The sequence below is a fragment of the Puma concolor genome, chromosome E4 (assembly GCF_028749965.1).
Source record: "Puma concolor isolate L17-30 chromosome E4, mPumCon1.1.hap2, whole genome shotgun sequence".
NCBI lineage: Eukaryota > Metazoa > Chordata > Mammalia > Carnivora > Felidae > Puma > Puma concolor.
The window spans coordinates 42126681-42144188 of record NC_141683.1 but is presented as its reverse complement, the minus strand read 5'-3'; the positions used below and the strand labels follow the sequence as shown (position 1 = coordinate 42144188).

The 17508-nt window shown below is 37.9% G+C and overlaps 1 protein-coding gene across 4 annotated transcripts in view; it reads right to left on the bottom strand.

Annotated features, from left to right (window-relative positions):
- CEP350 (centrosomal protein 350) overlaps positions 1-17508 on the bottom strand; it is a 157322-nt gene that overhangs the window by 72668 nt on the left and 67146 nt on the right. For all 4 annotated transcript variants that reach the window (XM_086693113.1, XM_086693116.1, XM_086693114.1 and 1 more), the window contains exons 17-22: positions 17216-17379; positions 12900-13010; positions 12087-12227; positions 9674-9810; positions 8734-8856; positions 3021-3190 (exon numbers count right to left, since the gene is read on the bottom strand). In XM_086693113.1, the coding sequence (XP_086549239.1) occupies positions 3021-3190; positions 8734-8856; positions 9674-9810; positions 12087-12227; positions 12900-13010; positions 17216-17379 (846 nt within the window). The remainder of the gene's footprint in view (positions 1-3020; positions 3191-8733; positions 8857-9673; positions 9811-12086; positions 12228-12899; positions 13011-17215; positions 17380-17508) is intronic.

Here is a 17508-nt window from a genome sequence, read left to right as displayed (position 1 = left end):
TTTTACTATAAGCAGTAAGGAGAAACCAGGCCATGCCTTCAACACCTTACTCAGAAATTCCCTCCGCTAACTATCCACGTTCATCTCTTCTAACTTTTGCTTTCCACAAAAAGCTAGAACACGGTTCAGCCAAGTTCTTTGCCAGTTTATAACAAGGACTGCTTTTCTGCCAGTTTCCAATACCAAATTCCTAATTTCCATCTTCATCAGACTTCATCAGAATCATTTTTAACATCCATATTCCTGCCAATAGTCTCTGCAAGGCAACGTGGGCTTTTTCTCACATGCACCTCAACACTCTTCTTGCCTCTAATCATTACCCAGTTCTAAAGCCACTTCCAGGGGCGCCTGGGTGGTGCAGTCAGTTAAGCGTCCGACTTCAGCCAGGTCACGATCACGCAGTCCGTGAGTTCGAGCCCCGCGTCAGGCTCTGGGCTGATGGCTCGGAGCCTGGAGCCTGTTTCCGATTCTGTGTCTCCCTCTCTCTCTGCCCCTCCCCCGTTCATGCTCTGTCTCTCTCTGTCCCAAAAATAAATTAAAAAAACATTGAAAAAAAATAAATAAATAAAGCCACTTCCACATTTTTGATACTTGTTACAGCAGCACCCCATTTCTGGGTAACAAGAGCTATATTCATTAGCTAGATTGTATTTGTAGTTCTGGGTAACAAGATCTGCATTAATTGTTAACCATTAATTATAGACTGCTTATGCATAAATTATATTCATTATAAAATTACCAAAAAAAATTTAAGGGATGAGAAAAATCAAAATTGAAAAATCTTCTTGTACTCTCAAGACTGCCTTGCCCATCCTGCTCTGAAGACGACAGTTCTAGACCATTAATCAAATACACAGCTTGAGAGGCAGTCATTAAAAAAAAAGATCCTTAAAGGTGTCATCTGTTGCCAAATTCTGTTTTCTTCATTATGTTGTTTACTACCCATGATTTGATAGGGATACACCTCTTGTTTATGATCCAGGAAGACGTAACTAATGAGTTTTAATTTAGTTACTATATCTGGCATTATCATTATCTGTAAGAAATTGTATCCTTATTATATTATCTAAAATGTAAAGTTCTAATAATGTATTCTGTTTTTATGATTATATTATATATCGATAATAGAATATAAGAAATTTTTTTTAATATCTATTTTCCATTCACATGCATGCTGTCCTAGATTTACTTTGCCTCCCCTTAGGATTATGACACACATTCGTGTTTGTTTTCTTTTTTTATATGAAATTTATTGTCAAATTGGTTTCCATACAACACCCAGTGCTCATCTCAACAGGTGCCCTCCTCAATACCCCTCACCCACCCTCTCCTCCCTCCCACCCCCCATCAACCCTCAGTTTGTTCTCAGTTTGTAAGAGTCTCTTATGGTTTGGCTCCCTCCCTAACTTTTTTTTTCCTTCCCCACCCCCACGGTCTTCTGTTAAATTTCTCAGGTTCCACATAGTGAAAACATATGGTATCTGTCTTTCTCTGTATGACTTATTCACTTAGCGTAACACTCTCCAATTCCATCCACATTGCTACAAAAGGCCAGATTTCATTCTTTCTCATTGCCATGAAGTATTCCATTGTGTATATAAACCAAAATTTCTTTATCCATTCATCAGTTGATGGACATTTAGGCTCTTTCCATAATTTGGCTATTGTTGAGAGTACTGCTATAAACATTGGGGTACAAGTACCCCTAGGCATCAGCACTCCTGTATCCCTTGGGTAAATTCCACTGCTGTTGTTTAACATAGTGTTGGAAGTTCTAGCATCAGCAATCAGACAACATAAGGAAATCAAAGGCATCAAAATTGGCAAAGATGAAATCAAACTTTCACTTTTTGCAGATGACATGATATTATACATGGAAAACCTGATAGACTAACCAAAAGTCTACTAGAACTGATCCATGAACTCAGCAAAGTCACAGGATACAAAATCAATGTACAGAAATCAGTTGCATTCTTATACACTAATAATGAAGCAACAGAAAGACAAATAAAGAAACTGATCCCATTCACAATTGCACCAAGAATCATAAAATACCTACGAATAAACCTAACCAAAGATATAAAAGATCTGTATGCTGAAAACTATAGAAAGCTTATGAAGGAACTTGAAGAAGATATAAAGAAATGGAAAAATATTCCATACTCATGGATTGGTAGAATAAATATTGTTAAAATGTCAATACTACCCAAAGCTATCTACACATTCAATGCAATCCCAACAAAAATGGCACCAGCATTCTTCTCAAAGCTAGAGCAAGCAATCCTAAAATTTGTATGGAACCACAAAAGACCCCAAACAGCCAAAGTAATATTGAAGAAGACCAAAGCAGGAGGCATCACAATCGCAGACTTATTCTCTACTACAAAGCTGTAATCATCAAGACAGCATGGTATTGGCACACACAATCGTGTTTAAAATACTGGCAAGCGGGGGGGCGCCTGGGTGGCTCAGTCGGTTAAGCATCCTACTTCGGCTCAGGTCATAACCTCACAGTTCATGAGTTTGAGGCCTGTGTCAGGCTCTGTGCTGACAGCTCAGAGCCTGGAGCCTGCTTTGGATTCTGTGTTTCCCTCTCTCTCTGCCCCTCCCCTGCTCACTCTCTCTCTCTTTCAAAAATAAATAAACATTAAAATAAAATAAAATAAAATAAAATAAAATAAAATAAAATAAAATAAAATAAAAAAATGAAATGAAATAAAATAAAATAAAATAAATAAAATAAATAAAATAAAATATATAAAATAAAATAAAATAAAATAAAATAAAATAAAATAAAATAAACTGGCAAGGGTAACTGACATAACATGTAACCTTGAAATCGTTTCACCTGGATACATTTAATATCAGATTCACACACACACACACACACACACACACACACACACACACACACACTATCATGTTCTAAGCATATCAACTAGCTCAGCCACAAACATCTCCAAGGGCTCTGGAAGCTTCCCCAAACAAATAACTACACACACACGTGCAAGGAATGTTACCTTTCTCATCAGGAAGAGAGGGTGCGCTGTCACTTCGTAGAGAATCATCTGCAGCGGTCTGAACCTGTTCATCAATGGAACTCTCCATCTTTTCACCATGAAGCTTCCTCTCATTTTCCTTAGAAGATAGAACTGAGGGACTTTCTTGACGGCTGCTACCACTGCTACTTCTGTTTATAGATATTATGGAAACAAGCCAAAAAAAAAGGGGAGGGGGTGAGAAAGTAAGGTTAATTACTTCAAAGTAAACTTATTTGACTAAGGGAGTGTGTCTTATGATCAAGATATGAAATGATGAAAGATGTAACACAAAACATAAAATGCTAAATAGAGAAAAATCTGAGAAGAAACTGTTTTAGGAAAGATGAGTAGGGGAGAGGAAGGTTTGACTGTTAAATAGTCATGGGAGGCAACCACAATTCTCAAGCTATCACTTTTCTTCCCCCTTCATTTTAAAATCAAGCTACTGGGAAAAGGGGCTTCTGCTTGGCTATTTCAACTTTTCCACAACATCACAATTAATCACAATCTGCTTCAATCCCAACTACTCTACTAGAACTGTTCTTGTAACCTGTACCTAAACTTCAATTGCCAAATCTAATAGATAATTCTTCTGCAACAGTATATGGTGTTGATCTCTACCTCCTTCTTTATAACCTCCACTTGCAAAAGCAAATGTAGTAAAATGTTAACATCGGTGCAATGTGGATAAAAGATATTAACTCTGTATTATTCTTGCAACATTTCTGTAAGCTCAAAATTATATCAAAACTAAATGTCAAATAAAAGACTCTCCTTTGTTACACTCTCTGATTCTACTCTCACCAGCTTTTCTTCCTTTCTTCCGAATAAGTTTTTCTGCTTCTTTCACTTCCTTTTAAATTTTCTTGGCTTTCCTTAAAATGATGGTGACTCCCAGTGTTTTGTTTTTGGTCCCTTTCTGTTTTATGCTACATACTCTCTTTGGCAATCTTATGTATCTCTATAATCTTCTTTTAACTTGTTTTATTTTTTATTTAATTACATCCAAATTAGTAAGCATATAGTGCAACAATGATTTCAGGAGTAGATGCCTTAGCGCTCCTTACCCATTTAGCCCATCCCCCCTCCCACACCCCCTCCAGTAACCCTCTGTTTGTTCTCCATATTTATGAGTCTCTTCTGTTTTGTCCCCCTCCCTGTTTTTATATTATTTTTGTTTCCCTTCCCTTATGTTCATCTGTTTTGTCTCTTAAAGTCCTCAAATCAGTGAAGTCATATGATTTTTGTTTTTCTCTAATTTCACTTAGCATAATACCCTCCAGTTCCATCCACGTAGTTGCAAATGGCCAGATTTCATTCGTTTGGATTGCTGAGTAATACTCCATTGTATACATATACCACATCTTCTTTATCCGTTCATCCATCAGTGGACATTTGGGCTCTTTCCATACTTTGGCTATTGTTGATAGTGCTGCTATAAACATTGGGTGCATGTGTTCCTTCAAAACAGCACACCTGTATCCCTTGGATAAATGCCTAGTAGTGCAATTGCTCGGTTGTAGGGTAGTTCTATTTTTAATTTTTTGAGGAACCTCCATACTGTTTTCCAGAGTGGCTGCACCAGCTTGCATTGCCACCAACAATGCAAAAGAGATCCTCTTTCCCCGCATCCTCACCAACATCTGTTGTTGCCTGAGTTGTTAATGTTAGCCATTCTGACAGGTGCAGGGTGGTATCTCATTGTGGTTTTGATTTGTATTTCCCTGATGATGAGCGATGTGGAGCATTTTTTCATGTGTCAGTTGGCCATCTGGATGTCTTCTTTGGAGAAGTGTCTATTCATGTCTTTTGCCCATTTCTTCACTGGATTATTTTTTTTTCGGTGTTGAGTTTGAGAAGTTCTTTATAGATTTTGGATACTAAGCCTTTATCTGATATGTCACTTGCAAATATCTTCTCCCATTCTGTCAGTTGCCTTTTAGTTTTGCTGATTGTTTCCTTCACTATGCAGAAGCTTTTTATTTTGATGAGGTCCCAATAGTTCAATTTTGCTTTTGTTTCCCTTGCCTCCAGAGACATGATGAGTAAGAAGCTGCTGTGACCAAGATCAAAAAGGTTTTTACCTGCTTTCTCCTCGAGGATTTTGATGGCTTCCTGTCTTACATTTAGGTTTTTCATCCATTTTGAGTTTATTTTTGTGTATGGTGTAAGAAAGTGGTCCAGGTGCATTCTTCTGCATGTCACTGTCCAGATTTCCCAGCACCACTTGCTGAAGAGACTGTCTTGATTCCATTGGATATTCTTTCTTGCTTTGTCAAAGATTAGTTGGCCATACGTTTGTGGGTCCATTTCTGGGTGCTCTAATCTGTTCCATTGATCTAAGTGTCTGTTCTTGTGCCAGTACCATACTGTCTTGATGATTACAGCTTTGTAATACAGCTTGAAGTCTGGGATTGTGATGCCTCCTGCTTTGGTTTTCTTTTTCAAGATTGCTTTGGCTATTAGGGAACTTTTCTGGTTCCATACAAATTTTAGGATTATTTGTTCTAGCTCTGTGAAGAATGCTGGTGTTATTTTGATAGGGATTATGCATCTCTATAATTTTAACTATGGTCATTTAGATTGAGCCTCAAATCTGTATCAGCTAGCTTTGTCCTTCCCCTGACTTTAAGCCTTAAATTTCCAAATGCTCAGCAAACTTGTTTTCGAAGTCAGTGTTTTCCTTTCTCCCCCTTTGCTTTCCTAAGTTTATTCATTAATTTAAATATACATGGAGAGACATAGCCAATCACAAGCCGTGTTTTGAGAGCCTCTGCATGAGTTCTCTCCTCTTCTGAAATGCCCTTCCTTCCCTGTCTGCCTAATAAACTGCTAATTTAAGACTCAGTTCAAGTATCATTTCTGCAAAGTGCTTGTGGATACCTTCTCCCACTCCCAAGGAAGATTTGGTCACCTCTGTATCTGTATTTGTACTGAGTTTTTTTGTGTAGGTTTCTAAAATAGTATTTATCAGAATATTGTGCAATTATATGTCCAGTTTAATAATGTTTTTGAAAGTATAAACCCTATAATATAGCTATAAGGTAAAAGATACAATGCAGGAGCCAGCAAGTGCTTTAAAGTCAGAAGGATATGGGATTAACCTCAGTTATTCCATTCAGCAGTATGTACCAGTAATCACTCACTGAATAAACATGCAGTAGATTGCCTGCCTTCTGTGTGCTAGGCATTTTGCTAAGTTCTAGGGATAGCAGTCCTCATTCGGATGGCTATAATAAAAAAGACAGGCGCGTGGGTGGCTCAGTTGGTGAAGTGTCTGATTTTGGCTCAGGTCATGATCTCATGGTTAGTGGGTTCGAGCCCCAAGTCAGGCTCTGTGCGGACAGCTCGGAGCTCAGAGCTCAGAGCTCAAAGCCTGCTTTGGATTCTGTGTCTCCATCTCTCTGCCCCTCCCCCACTCACGCTCTATCTCTCTCTGTCTCTCAAAAATGAATAAACATTAAAAATTTTTTTAAAAATATGTGTTTATATATACAATGGAATACTACTTGGCAATGAGAAAGAATGAAATCCTGCCATTTGCAGCAACGTGGATGGAATTGGAGGGTATTATGCTAAATGAAATAAGTCAGTCAGAGAAAAACAGATATCATATGTTTTCACTCTATGTGGAACTTGAGAAACTTAACAGAAGACCATGAGGGAAAGGAAGGGGAAAAAATTAGTTACAAACAGAGAGGGAGGGAGGCAAACCATAAGAGACCCTTAAATACAGAGAACAAACAGAGGGTTAATGGGGAGGGGAGATGGGGGGAGAGGGGAAAATGAGTCATGGGCATTGAGGAGGGCACTTGTTGGGATGAGCACCGGGTGTTGTATTTAAGTAATGAATCACAGGAATCTACCCCCAAAACCAAGAGCATACTGTATGTTAGCCAACTTGACAATAAACTTTATTTTAAAAAAAAGAAGCAGGAAGAGGAGGAGGAGGAGGAGGAGGGGAAGTGATTGCTAATGGATACAGGGCTTCTTCCGGGGGTGAAGAAAATGAAGGCCTCAAAGAACTTCTAGTCTAGTCCGTAACTGACAAATAAAGGAATGGGATATAGAAGGCAGTAGAGGCTGTAACAGTTACATTTGGAGTGCTATGGGAGAACACATAGAAGGCATTATCTAGAGCAGACTGATTCTTGGAGGGGCAGTAAAAGTAAACTGAATGAAATAGAGGAGAGAAGGTCTAGAAAACAGGTACATCATATGTAATGGTACAAAAGACAAAGAGAGCATGGTTCTTGTAGAGAATTAGAATAGAGTAGTTACAATTAGTGGAATATGAAAAAGGGGAAAATGCCAAGAGACAGGGGGCATGGACCAAAGCCGCAATAATAAAGGAACTTTCATGCTCTACTAAGTGGCTCTAAAGAAATACAGAAGGTTTCAAACAGGTGAATAGCAAATTGACTGCAGGGGCACCTGAATGGCTCAGCTGGTTAAGCCTCAGACTTCAGCTCAGGTCATAATCTTTCAGTTCATGAGTTTGACCCCCGCATCAGGCACTATGCTGACAGCACAGAGCCTGGAGCCTGCTTCAGATTCTGTGTCTCCCTCTCTCTCTGCTCCTCTCCTGCTCACGCTCTGTCTCTGTCTCTCTCTCTCAAAAATGAATAAACTTGAAAAAAAGCAAATTGACTGAAAATTTTAGAAAAATCACCTAGTTACCATGTGGTTGTACAGAGACTGGGGAAAGGTAAGAGAACAGGGAAACCTATTAGGAATCCACTGTAGTAACCCAGTGGACAGTGGACAGCCTAAATGAACAAAGTATCAGTGAAGCTTAAATGAAAATCATACAGCTCCAGAGATATAGCAGATACTTAATACCCAACAATAATGCTTTTTAGTCTCATGACTTTATTTTTTGGTATTATTTATTTTTGAGAGACAGAGAGCACAAGCAGGGGAGGGTCAGAGAGAGAGGGATACACAGAATCTGAAGCAGGCTCCAGGCTCTGAGCTGTCAGCACAGAGCCCAACGCGGGGCTAGAACCCACAAACTGTGAGAACATGACCTGAGCCGAAGTAGGACGCTTAACCAACTGAGCTACCCACGCACCCCTCATGACTTAATTTTTTTAATTGAGGTTTTACTTTGACAATGTGGGTATCCTACCTGGAGGAATGCTAGAAAAGTGGCTTTGAAAATCTTCTAACCCAAGGACAGAATTGAAAACTACAGATATTAATACCACGTAAGAACCAACGACTAAGTATTTGATCTTCTTTTATGATGATAAAAATTAGTAGATGCAGTAATGTCAAGAAATATGGATGTTAGCAAAGCAATGGACAATAAATATAGACCTTGGAGTCAGATAAACCAAGGTTCAATTCCTTGGTGTGCCACTATCTATGTGACCTTGGGTGAGTTTCTAACAGCTCCATGAGCCTCTGTTCCCTACTATAAAATGAGGGCAGTATCTGTTTTGGAAGGTGGTTAAAATTAAACGTAGGAAAAACAAACTTACATAGTGCTTGTACAATGCAGGCTCCAAGGAATGGTAGTTACATTACTACAAGGAGCAACTATTTTATAAATCAGCTAATCAAATGGGGAAGTCCGAACTTTGAAGGGGAAAAAACTATTTCATATAAAGAAGTGAGATTAAAAGTAAAAAAGAAAAAGCAATGTCTAAGCCATTTATCAGATTTTACTAAATCATACTGTTTTTACCTTCGATCATGATTCTTATATCTTGATGACTCAGAATAACTATCATATGAAGGGGAATACTTCTGATGCTTTGAGTCAAGGGTCCCTTCTTTACTCTGGGAGAGTGAAACAGATGGACTTTTCCTACAAAGACAAAAAAACCTGATTAAATATTTAAAGCCTCTAATAAGAGAAGGGCTTTAAAAACCATTTAACATCAATACGAGATAAAATCTTGAATAAACAGAAATTCTGAAACAGCTATTACAAAGTATCTGAGAAAGGCATTCATGCATAGAAAATAGTATCTTCTGCTTTATGACAAATAAACACAAATCACCCCAGGTATCAATAAATATAAATAGCCTTAAAATTGATGAATCAGAGACGGTCAAAATGTGATGTGAAAAAAAAAAAAACACACAAGCATGATCACATCACCCAGGCTGCCTAAAAATTCTCAAATGACTTTTCATTGTTCGTAGAATAAACTCCAAAATCCTCTGGGTCTGCAATGCCCTACCATACTCCGGTCCCTGCACTATCTCCCACCATTCTCCCCTTTGCTCTCTGCCTCCAGTCACATTAGTCTTCCCTCATTTTCTCTTCCTACCTTTGCCTGTACTGACCTGCCTATTCTTTCTCCTTTACATCACTCACTCCTTTTCACCCACTAGAGCTCCCCATAACTTTACTTCCTCAGGAAAATCTTCTCTGATGTCCCTGCATCCCCAAGCTATTCAAATTCCTTTGTCACATATCTCAGGGACATATGTTCTTTTCTCTTGTAACACTTAACCTGTTTGTAAGTGTAACTTCACCTAAGTGAATATTTGATTACAATATCTATCCCCCCCCCCCCCCCAAACTGTATGTCTGTAACTATATTCCCTGTATGCACAACAGTGCCTGGGACATAGTAGACACTCATTGCACATTTGCCGAATGACTGAATATTAACCTATCTGCTTCAGCTCTGGTCCTCAGCTGTTTCACGAAGTCGGGAGCATGCTGCCGCTGGTGGTCATACAGCGTTGCTAGGGGAGCTCCTGAAGCAGTAATGGCATCTGAGATATGAGTCCGAGTCAACTCTGCCATCTAAATAAGAACACACACAAGGCAAAAGCAGACATTAAAAAATGGTAACATCACAGAAACTGAGAAGGAGCATAGTGTCTTTGAAAGGTCACTGGATTGAGGGGCGCCTAGGTGGCTCAGTCGGTTGAGCGTCCGACTTCGGCTCAGGTCATGATCTCACAGTTTGTGAGTTTGAGCCCCGCGTCAGACTCTGTGCTGACAGCTCAGAGCCTGGAGCCTGCTTTGGATTCTGTGTCTCCCTCTCTCTCTGCCCCTCCGCCACTCACACTCTGTCTCTCTCTCTCCTTCAAAAACAAATAAACATTAAAAAAAAAATTTAAAAAAAAAAAAAGGTCACTGGATTGAGAGCAAGTTAATTCTGCCATAATAGGTAAAGTGCCGTGGGCAAGTCATTTAGACTCTTTTAGTCTCAATAGCTTCCTTATAAAAACAAAGAGTTGGATGGAGCACATGATTTCTAAGGGTTCATCCAGTTACAGCACTATGAATTAAGACAAAATCTTCAAGTCATATAATAGGCCATAGTAAACCAAAAATTAAATCTTCCTTCAAGAATCAATTCAATTACTACTTCCTATCTGTTTTCTGACCTACAATGTCAAGTGTTTTCCCTATTATTAGGCAATTCTGCGAAGGCTCCATGTATTACTCATCTGGTATTTATTCAGTCACTGCCTTGACAACTTGAAGCGTTTTTGAAATCTTTCTTAGTGTTGTCTAAAATTTTCTTAAAATAATTCAAACTTATTTGCACAATCCCACTGTACCCAACACAGGTTTGTGGCTTTTTAGTAACATCCACATGCAGCCAAAAATCCATGCATAACTTTTGACTTCCCCAGAATTGAACTACTAATAGTCTACTGTTGACTAGAAGCCTTACCACTAACATAAAGTTGATTCACACATATTTGGGACGTTATATATATCATACACTACATTGTATATATGTATAATTGGGTATATATATATAATTCTTACAGTAAGCTAGAGGAAAGAAAATGTTATGAAGAAAATCCTAAGGAAGAAAAATTACATTCATAGTACCGTAAGGTATTTGTCAAAAAAATTTGCAGTTGACCTTTACAGTTCAAATGCATGTTTTTCAAGAGTCAGCTGTATTCTTTCTTTTTTAAAGTTTATCTATTTATTGAGAGAGAGAGAGAGAGGAGGAGGAGGAGAAAGAGAGAGAGAGAGAGAGAGAGAGCATCCCAAGCAGGCTCCGCAACAGTGCAGAGCCTGACACAGGACTTCATCCCACCCATAAGATCATGACCTGAGCCAAAATTGAGAGTCAGACGCCTAACCCACTGGGTCAACCCGGCGCCCTAAGAGTCAGCTGTAATCTTTTTCTTGATTACGGTGGTGTTTATAGGGATAGATAGATAGATAGATAAAAAAGACACATATATATATAGATATGGTAGCTACATCTATTTGACAAATGTATCTTACGTATGTATCAAAACTCATCAAACAGTATACTTATAATGGATATATTTTATTATTAGTAAATTATACATCATAAAATCAGTATATATATTTGAAAGATTTTATTTTTGTATGTATGTATGTATTTGAGAGAGAAAGAGAGAGCAGGGGACAGGCAAAGGAAGAGGGAGAGAGAGGATCTTAAGCAGCCCCACGTCCAGCACGGAGCCTGACGCAGGGCTCCATCTCACCCCCATGAGATTGTGACCTGAGCTGAAATCAAGAGTCAGACACTTAACCAAATGAGCCACCCATGCCTCATAAAGTCAATATATTTTTTAAAAGCTTACTCTAGGACAGACATTTAGAGTTTCTCCATCTTTTTTTCCAGCGTCTGTATCACTCACATGTATAATATACTACAATAAATGGTGCCTCTTAATTCAATAGTGTATGGCTCCCACTGAAAGTCACTGATTAAAAGTATGTATTTGCGGGGCACCTTGGTGGCTCAGTCGGTTGAGCATCTGACTTTGGCTCAGGTCATGATCTCGTGGTTCATGAGTTCGAGCCCCACGTCGGGCTTTGTGCTGACAGCTCGGAGCCTGGAGCCTGAAGCTTTCAGATTCTGTGTCTCCCTCTCTCTCTCTGCCCCTCCCCTGCTTGCACTCTGTCTCTCTCTCTCTCTCAAAAGTAAACATTAAAAAAAATAATTTAAATAAATAAATAAAATAAATCTTTGAAAAAAAGAAAGTATGTATTTGCTAAATGTTAGAAACCCATTATGGTGAAGACCAAAGTTACTCAGCATGACTAAAAAGAAAAGGGCTCTCAATGGCTCTTACTTCACAAATTTGGCGAGCTGCATCTGTGGTGAGGCGAGCAGTCTCTGTTTGCTGAGCAGCTATTTTACAAGTTGCTTCCTGCAGGACTTCGGTGACTTCCCGCTGTGATTTGACCACCTGCTGTAATGATTCTGCATGGACCTGAAAATAAAAAGGAGTAAAAAGAGAGCTTATGTTATGTTATGTCACAGTCTCTCCCTACCCCAAATTAGCTTTAATTTGTAAAATTGTTTCACGGATCAAATGCCTTGTAAAATAAAACATTAGACTATTATCTGGGTTTCTTGTCTTAAAATCTAGAGTCTTAAAATCACTGCTGGAGTTTAATTTTTAACCCCAGTGTTCATGAGTTGAGGTTTCTTTAAACAAGTAACTGCAGGGCACCTGGGTGGCTCAGTCGGTTAAGCGGCCGATGTCGGCTCAGGTCATGATCTCACGGTCCGTGAGTACGAGCCCCGCATCGGGCTCTGTGCTAACAGCTCAGAGCCTGGAGCCTGTTTCAGATTCTGTGTCTCCCTCTCTCTGACCCTCCCCCGTTCATGCTCTGTCTCTCTCTGTCTCAAAAATAAATAAATGTTAAAAAAAATTTTTTTAACACCTCAGTTGCCGCTTCTCTAAATTGGGGATAAATCCTGACTAATTTATTTCACAGGAATAAAATGACAGGAAATTACCCCATATGGCATAACATATGAAAGCACTATTATTTACATCTTTTCTTTTACACTCCTATATAATTAAAAGAATACTAACACCATTTCAAAGATACAAATTTAGGTACAAATAACCAGTACCCGTTGCAAAAATAAGTACCTGAGCTGCTTTGTTTCGGGTTTCTTCTAATTGTCTCTGACACTCCAGAGCCTCTTGCTCAGCCTTCAATTTCAAAAGGGCCAAGTCTCTTTCATGGCGTTGCTGCTGTGCCTTCAAAATAAAAAAATGATCAACTATTAATTCTAAGACGCTAAACTATTTTAACACAATGACTATATTACATGTAATGCTATTTTCCTAACACAAATTTTTTGAAGCAACCAATGAGAGCTTAAAGGAAAGACAGCAAATAGGATGGACATAAATCATTTATCAAAGACTTAATGACCACCTACTATGTGTCAAATAATGTAGTAATATAAAAAATTTCCAAGGCACACAGGACTAAGAACTCATACTAAAAAGCTGGATTCAAAGCAAAATCGATAGTACCTAACTCTTTAGAAGAGATTAAAATGTCCTATTTGTAAACATAAAGATAACACCTCACATCTCAGAATTTTATGATTCCTTTGTTTTGGCTGTGAAGGAGCAGTTTCATAAAAATGTTGCCCCAAAGAAGGTCTCCTCTCACGAGGACCCTTTGTTTCCATTATTCCATACAATGCTACCTATAAATTTATATTTTTTTCATTGGTTCTGGAATAGTGCTAAATGTAGGTTTTCTAAAGGTGGTAAGGTTGTATATAAAGTTATACAATGCCCTGCACAAATACGAAAGCCCAGAATTATAATTATATTCATAAAATGGTAGAAAAACTCAGTGCTTTTTTGGATTCCTAGGTAAGCATGGCTCTGGGGTCATTTCTCCATTCCAGTGACATAACCACCATAGTTGTTATAAGTCCCTCCCCCTTCTCCTGAAGGGAACACTTGGAAATGTCTGGGAAATTTTTGCTGTCATGACTGGACAGTACTACTGTCATTTGTTGGGAGAGGTGCAGGAATGCTGAACTTCTTGCAAAGTATGGGACAATTCCACACAAAGAACACTCTTTAGATATTTGGGAAGGAACAACTACAAAATAAAATCGGAAAAAAAAACTATTTACAACAGCACCAAAAGACATAAAATATTTGGGAAGAAATTTAAAAATGTGTAAGATCTTGGGGCACCTGGGTGGCGCAGTAGGATAAGTGACCAACTCTTGATTTTGGCTCAAGTCATGATTTCGCAGTTCGTGAGTTTGAGCCCCACATCAGGCTCTGTGCTGATGGTACAGAGCCTGCTTGGGATTCTCCCTCTCTCCTCTCTCTGCCCCTCCTATGTTCTCTCTCTCTCTCTCTCTCAAAATAAGTAAAATAAACTTTTAAAAACATTTTTTAAATGTGTAAGATCTTTACACTGAAAATTACATTGCTGAAATATTTTTAAAACCTAAGTAGACACAGATATCACATTCATGAATTAGAAAATGCCACTGTTAAGATATAAAGTTTTGAGAATGTAAGCTGGTGCAGCCACTCTGGAAAACAGTATAGAGGTTCCTCAGAAAACTAAAAATAGAACTACCCTACAGCCCAGCAATTGCACTACTAGGTATTTATCCAAGGGATACAGGTGTGCTGTTTCGAAAGGACACGTGCACCCCCATGTTTATAGCAGCACTATCAACAATAGCCCAAGTATGGAAAGAGCCCAAATGTCCATCAACAGATGAATGGATAAAGAAGATGTGGTATTGGTATATATATGTGTGTATACACACACACACACACACACACACACACACAAAGGAGTATTACTCGGCAATCAAAAAGAATGGAATCTCGCCATTTGCAACTACGTGGATGGAACTGGAGGGTATTATGCTAAGTGAAATTAGGGCAAGACAAGTATCATATGACTTCACTCATATGAGGACTTTAAGAGACAAAACAGATGAACATAAAGGAAGGGAAGCAAAAATCATATAAAAACAGGGAGGGGGACAAAACATAAGAGGCTCTTAAATATGGAGAACAAACAGAGGGTTACTGGAGGAGGTGTGGGAGGGGGGACAGGCTAAATGGGTAAAGGGCACTAAGGCATCTACTCCTGAAATCATCGTTGCACTATATGCTAACTAATTTGGATGTAAATTAAAAAAAAAATTAAATTAAAAAAAATTTTTAATGTTATATAGCACAGAAAAAAAAAAAACAACTATAAAGTCTACCCCCAAATTGATCTGATTCTTTTTTTTTAATTATTTTTTAAAATAAGATTTCATAACTTGGGCATTACACTTAATTGAGATTTCTAGATTTTCTTGGAAATCATCTATAGATTCAATACCATTCAAATCAAAATTATACCAGGCATTTTTTTTCTTTTTTTTTGTATAAACTGATAAACTGATTCTAAAAGTTATGTAGAAATGTAAAAAAAAAATAAAATAAAATGGCCAAAACCACCTTGAGAAAGAACAGAGTTGAAGTAATTACACTCTGATTTCATGACTCACTCTAAAGACATGTTAAAACAGCATGGTGCTGGAGTTAAGGATAGACAAACAGATCAATGGAAAAGGACAGAGTCCAGAAACAGATTGACACATAAGTGACTACTTAATTGTTGATAAAGGTGCCTAGGTAATTTAAGTCTTCTTAAGAAAATAGTGATGAAACAACTGAAAATCTAGATGGAGGAAAAGATAAACTTTGGTCCCTTCTTCACACCCCATAATTAACTTGAGAGGGTTCACACACTTAAATATAAAAGCCAAGACTATAACACTTTTTGGAAAAACATAAAAGAATATTTTTGTTACAGTACCTTAATATCTTAGGATAGGCAAAGATTTCTTAGAAATCAAAAGGGACTACCATAAAAGAAAAAAATTAAAAACTAGATTTCATTAAAATTAAAATATTCTGCACTTCAAAAGATACAGTTTAAAAATAAAAGGGCAAAAAAGAAAATTTTTTTTTAATTAAAAGGCAAGCCAAGGACAGGGAAACAATACTTGAAATATATCTGAAAAGGACCTGTGTCTAGAATATATAAAGAACTCCTACAACTCAACAACAACGTTATTATGAAATAGGCAAAAAATCTGAATATTCACAAAAGACAATGTGGGAATGGTCAATAAATACACAAAAAGATTATCAACCTATCAGTCATCAAAGAAACACAAATTAAAACCACAATGGGCCACTACTTCACTCTCACTAGGATGCCTAGAATAGCAAATGACAGCAAGGACAGGGAGCAACTGGGACTCTCACATGAGAGTCAGATGTTACAACTACTTTGGAAAACAGTATAACAGTTTCATACGAAGTTAAACATACACTTTTACTTGACCCAAGCAATTACGCTCCTGGGTATTAAAGCAAGAAAAATGAAAGCATATGTTGAATACAGAGTTGTAAAAAATATTCATAACAGGAGTATTTATAATAGCCCCAAACTGGAAATAATACAAATGTACATCAACAGGAGGAGGGATAAACAAACTACATTACACTGATCGATGGAACATTACTCAGACAAAAATCAACACAAACAAAACAATGGATACTGCAAGGATGAATCTTAAAAACATTATGCCACATGAAATAAGCGAAACACAACAGAGTACAAAGTATATAACCATTTATATGAAGTTTTAGACCAGGCAAAAATAAAACCACAGTGATTAGGAATCAGAACAGTAACTCTCCAGGAGAGAGGATTAACTAAAAAGGACCATGGGTGAACTTTCTGAAGTGACAGAAGTATTCTATATTTTGATTAGGGTGGTGGTTGTACTGATCGAAACCAATCAAACTATGGAACACTTAAAATCTGTATATTTCAGTATATTGTAAATACTAACTTTTATTGTTTTTGTTTTTTTTTTTAAAGATAACCAACGGAACTTTTATGTAGGAACACTACGTAGACCTTTATTAGATGTTTATTCGCTAAGGAAAAGTGCACATTATCCTGGCTTTACCAAATACCTGGATCTCAGAGACTTTTCTTTCTGGTACAAATAAAACATTAAAAGCAAAAACAGAAATAAAAGGTCATCTCTGACTTGTCAGTGAAAAAGACAATAACTGAGAGCTGTCCGATTAGCTGATGTTCACAGTCATTTTAAAAAGCAGAGAACAAGGAAAATAAAGGGTTTGAGAGAGAATGACTGAATTACTGTTTTGCTGCCAAATGTCAGATGTTTCATTTTCTTTTTAGTACTCTGTGTGATAGTTTTCCCACAGTTATTTATAGGTGCTGTATGTCACGCTATTTTTTTCTACTTGGCAGGATAAAGTTTTGTGTGTTGCTGTTGTTACTGTTTTTGTTGTCTACCTCATCATTGAAACGATTTTAAATAGAAAAGAGAAAAAACCCAGAAAGCTAAAGAAGAAAACTCCACAAATACCTTTATGATCTGAGCCAGAGACACGCTCTCCTGCTGAGCCAGCGATATGCCCCTAACTCTCTCCACATCTGAGAGCTGGCGCACGGACTCCTCAATGGCACTCAAGTAACTGAGTTCTGCCGCCATTCGATGCTGGAGGCCAGCAGGAGAAAAGCGCTTAGAACCTGGAAGGCATAATAACTGTCAAATGTAAAAAAGCTCACGTGAAGCAACATCTCAGATTTCTGATATTCATTTCTTGTCTTAAGACCCAAAACGCGGGCACCTGGGTGGCTGGGTCAGTTGAGCTGCAG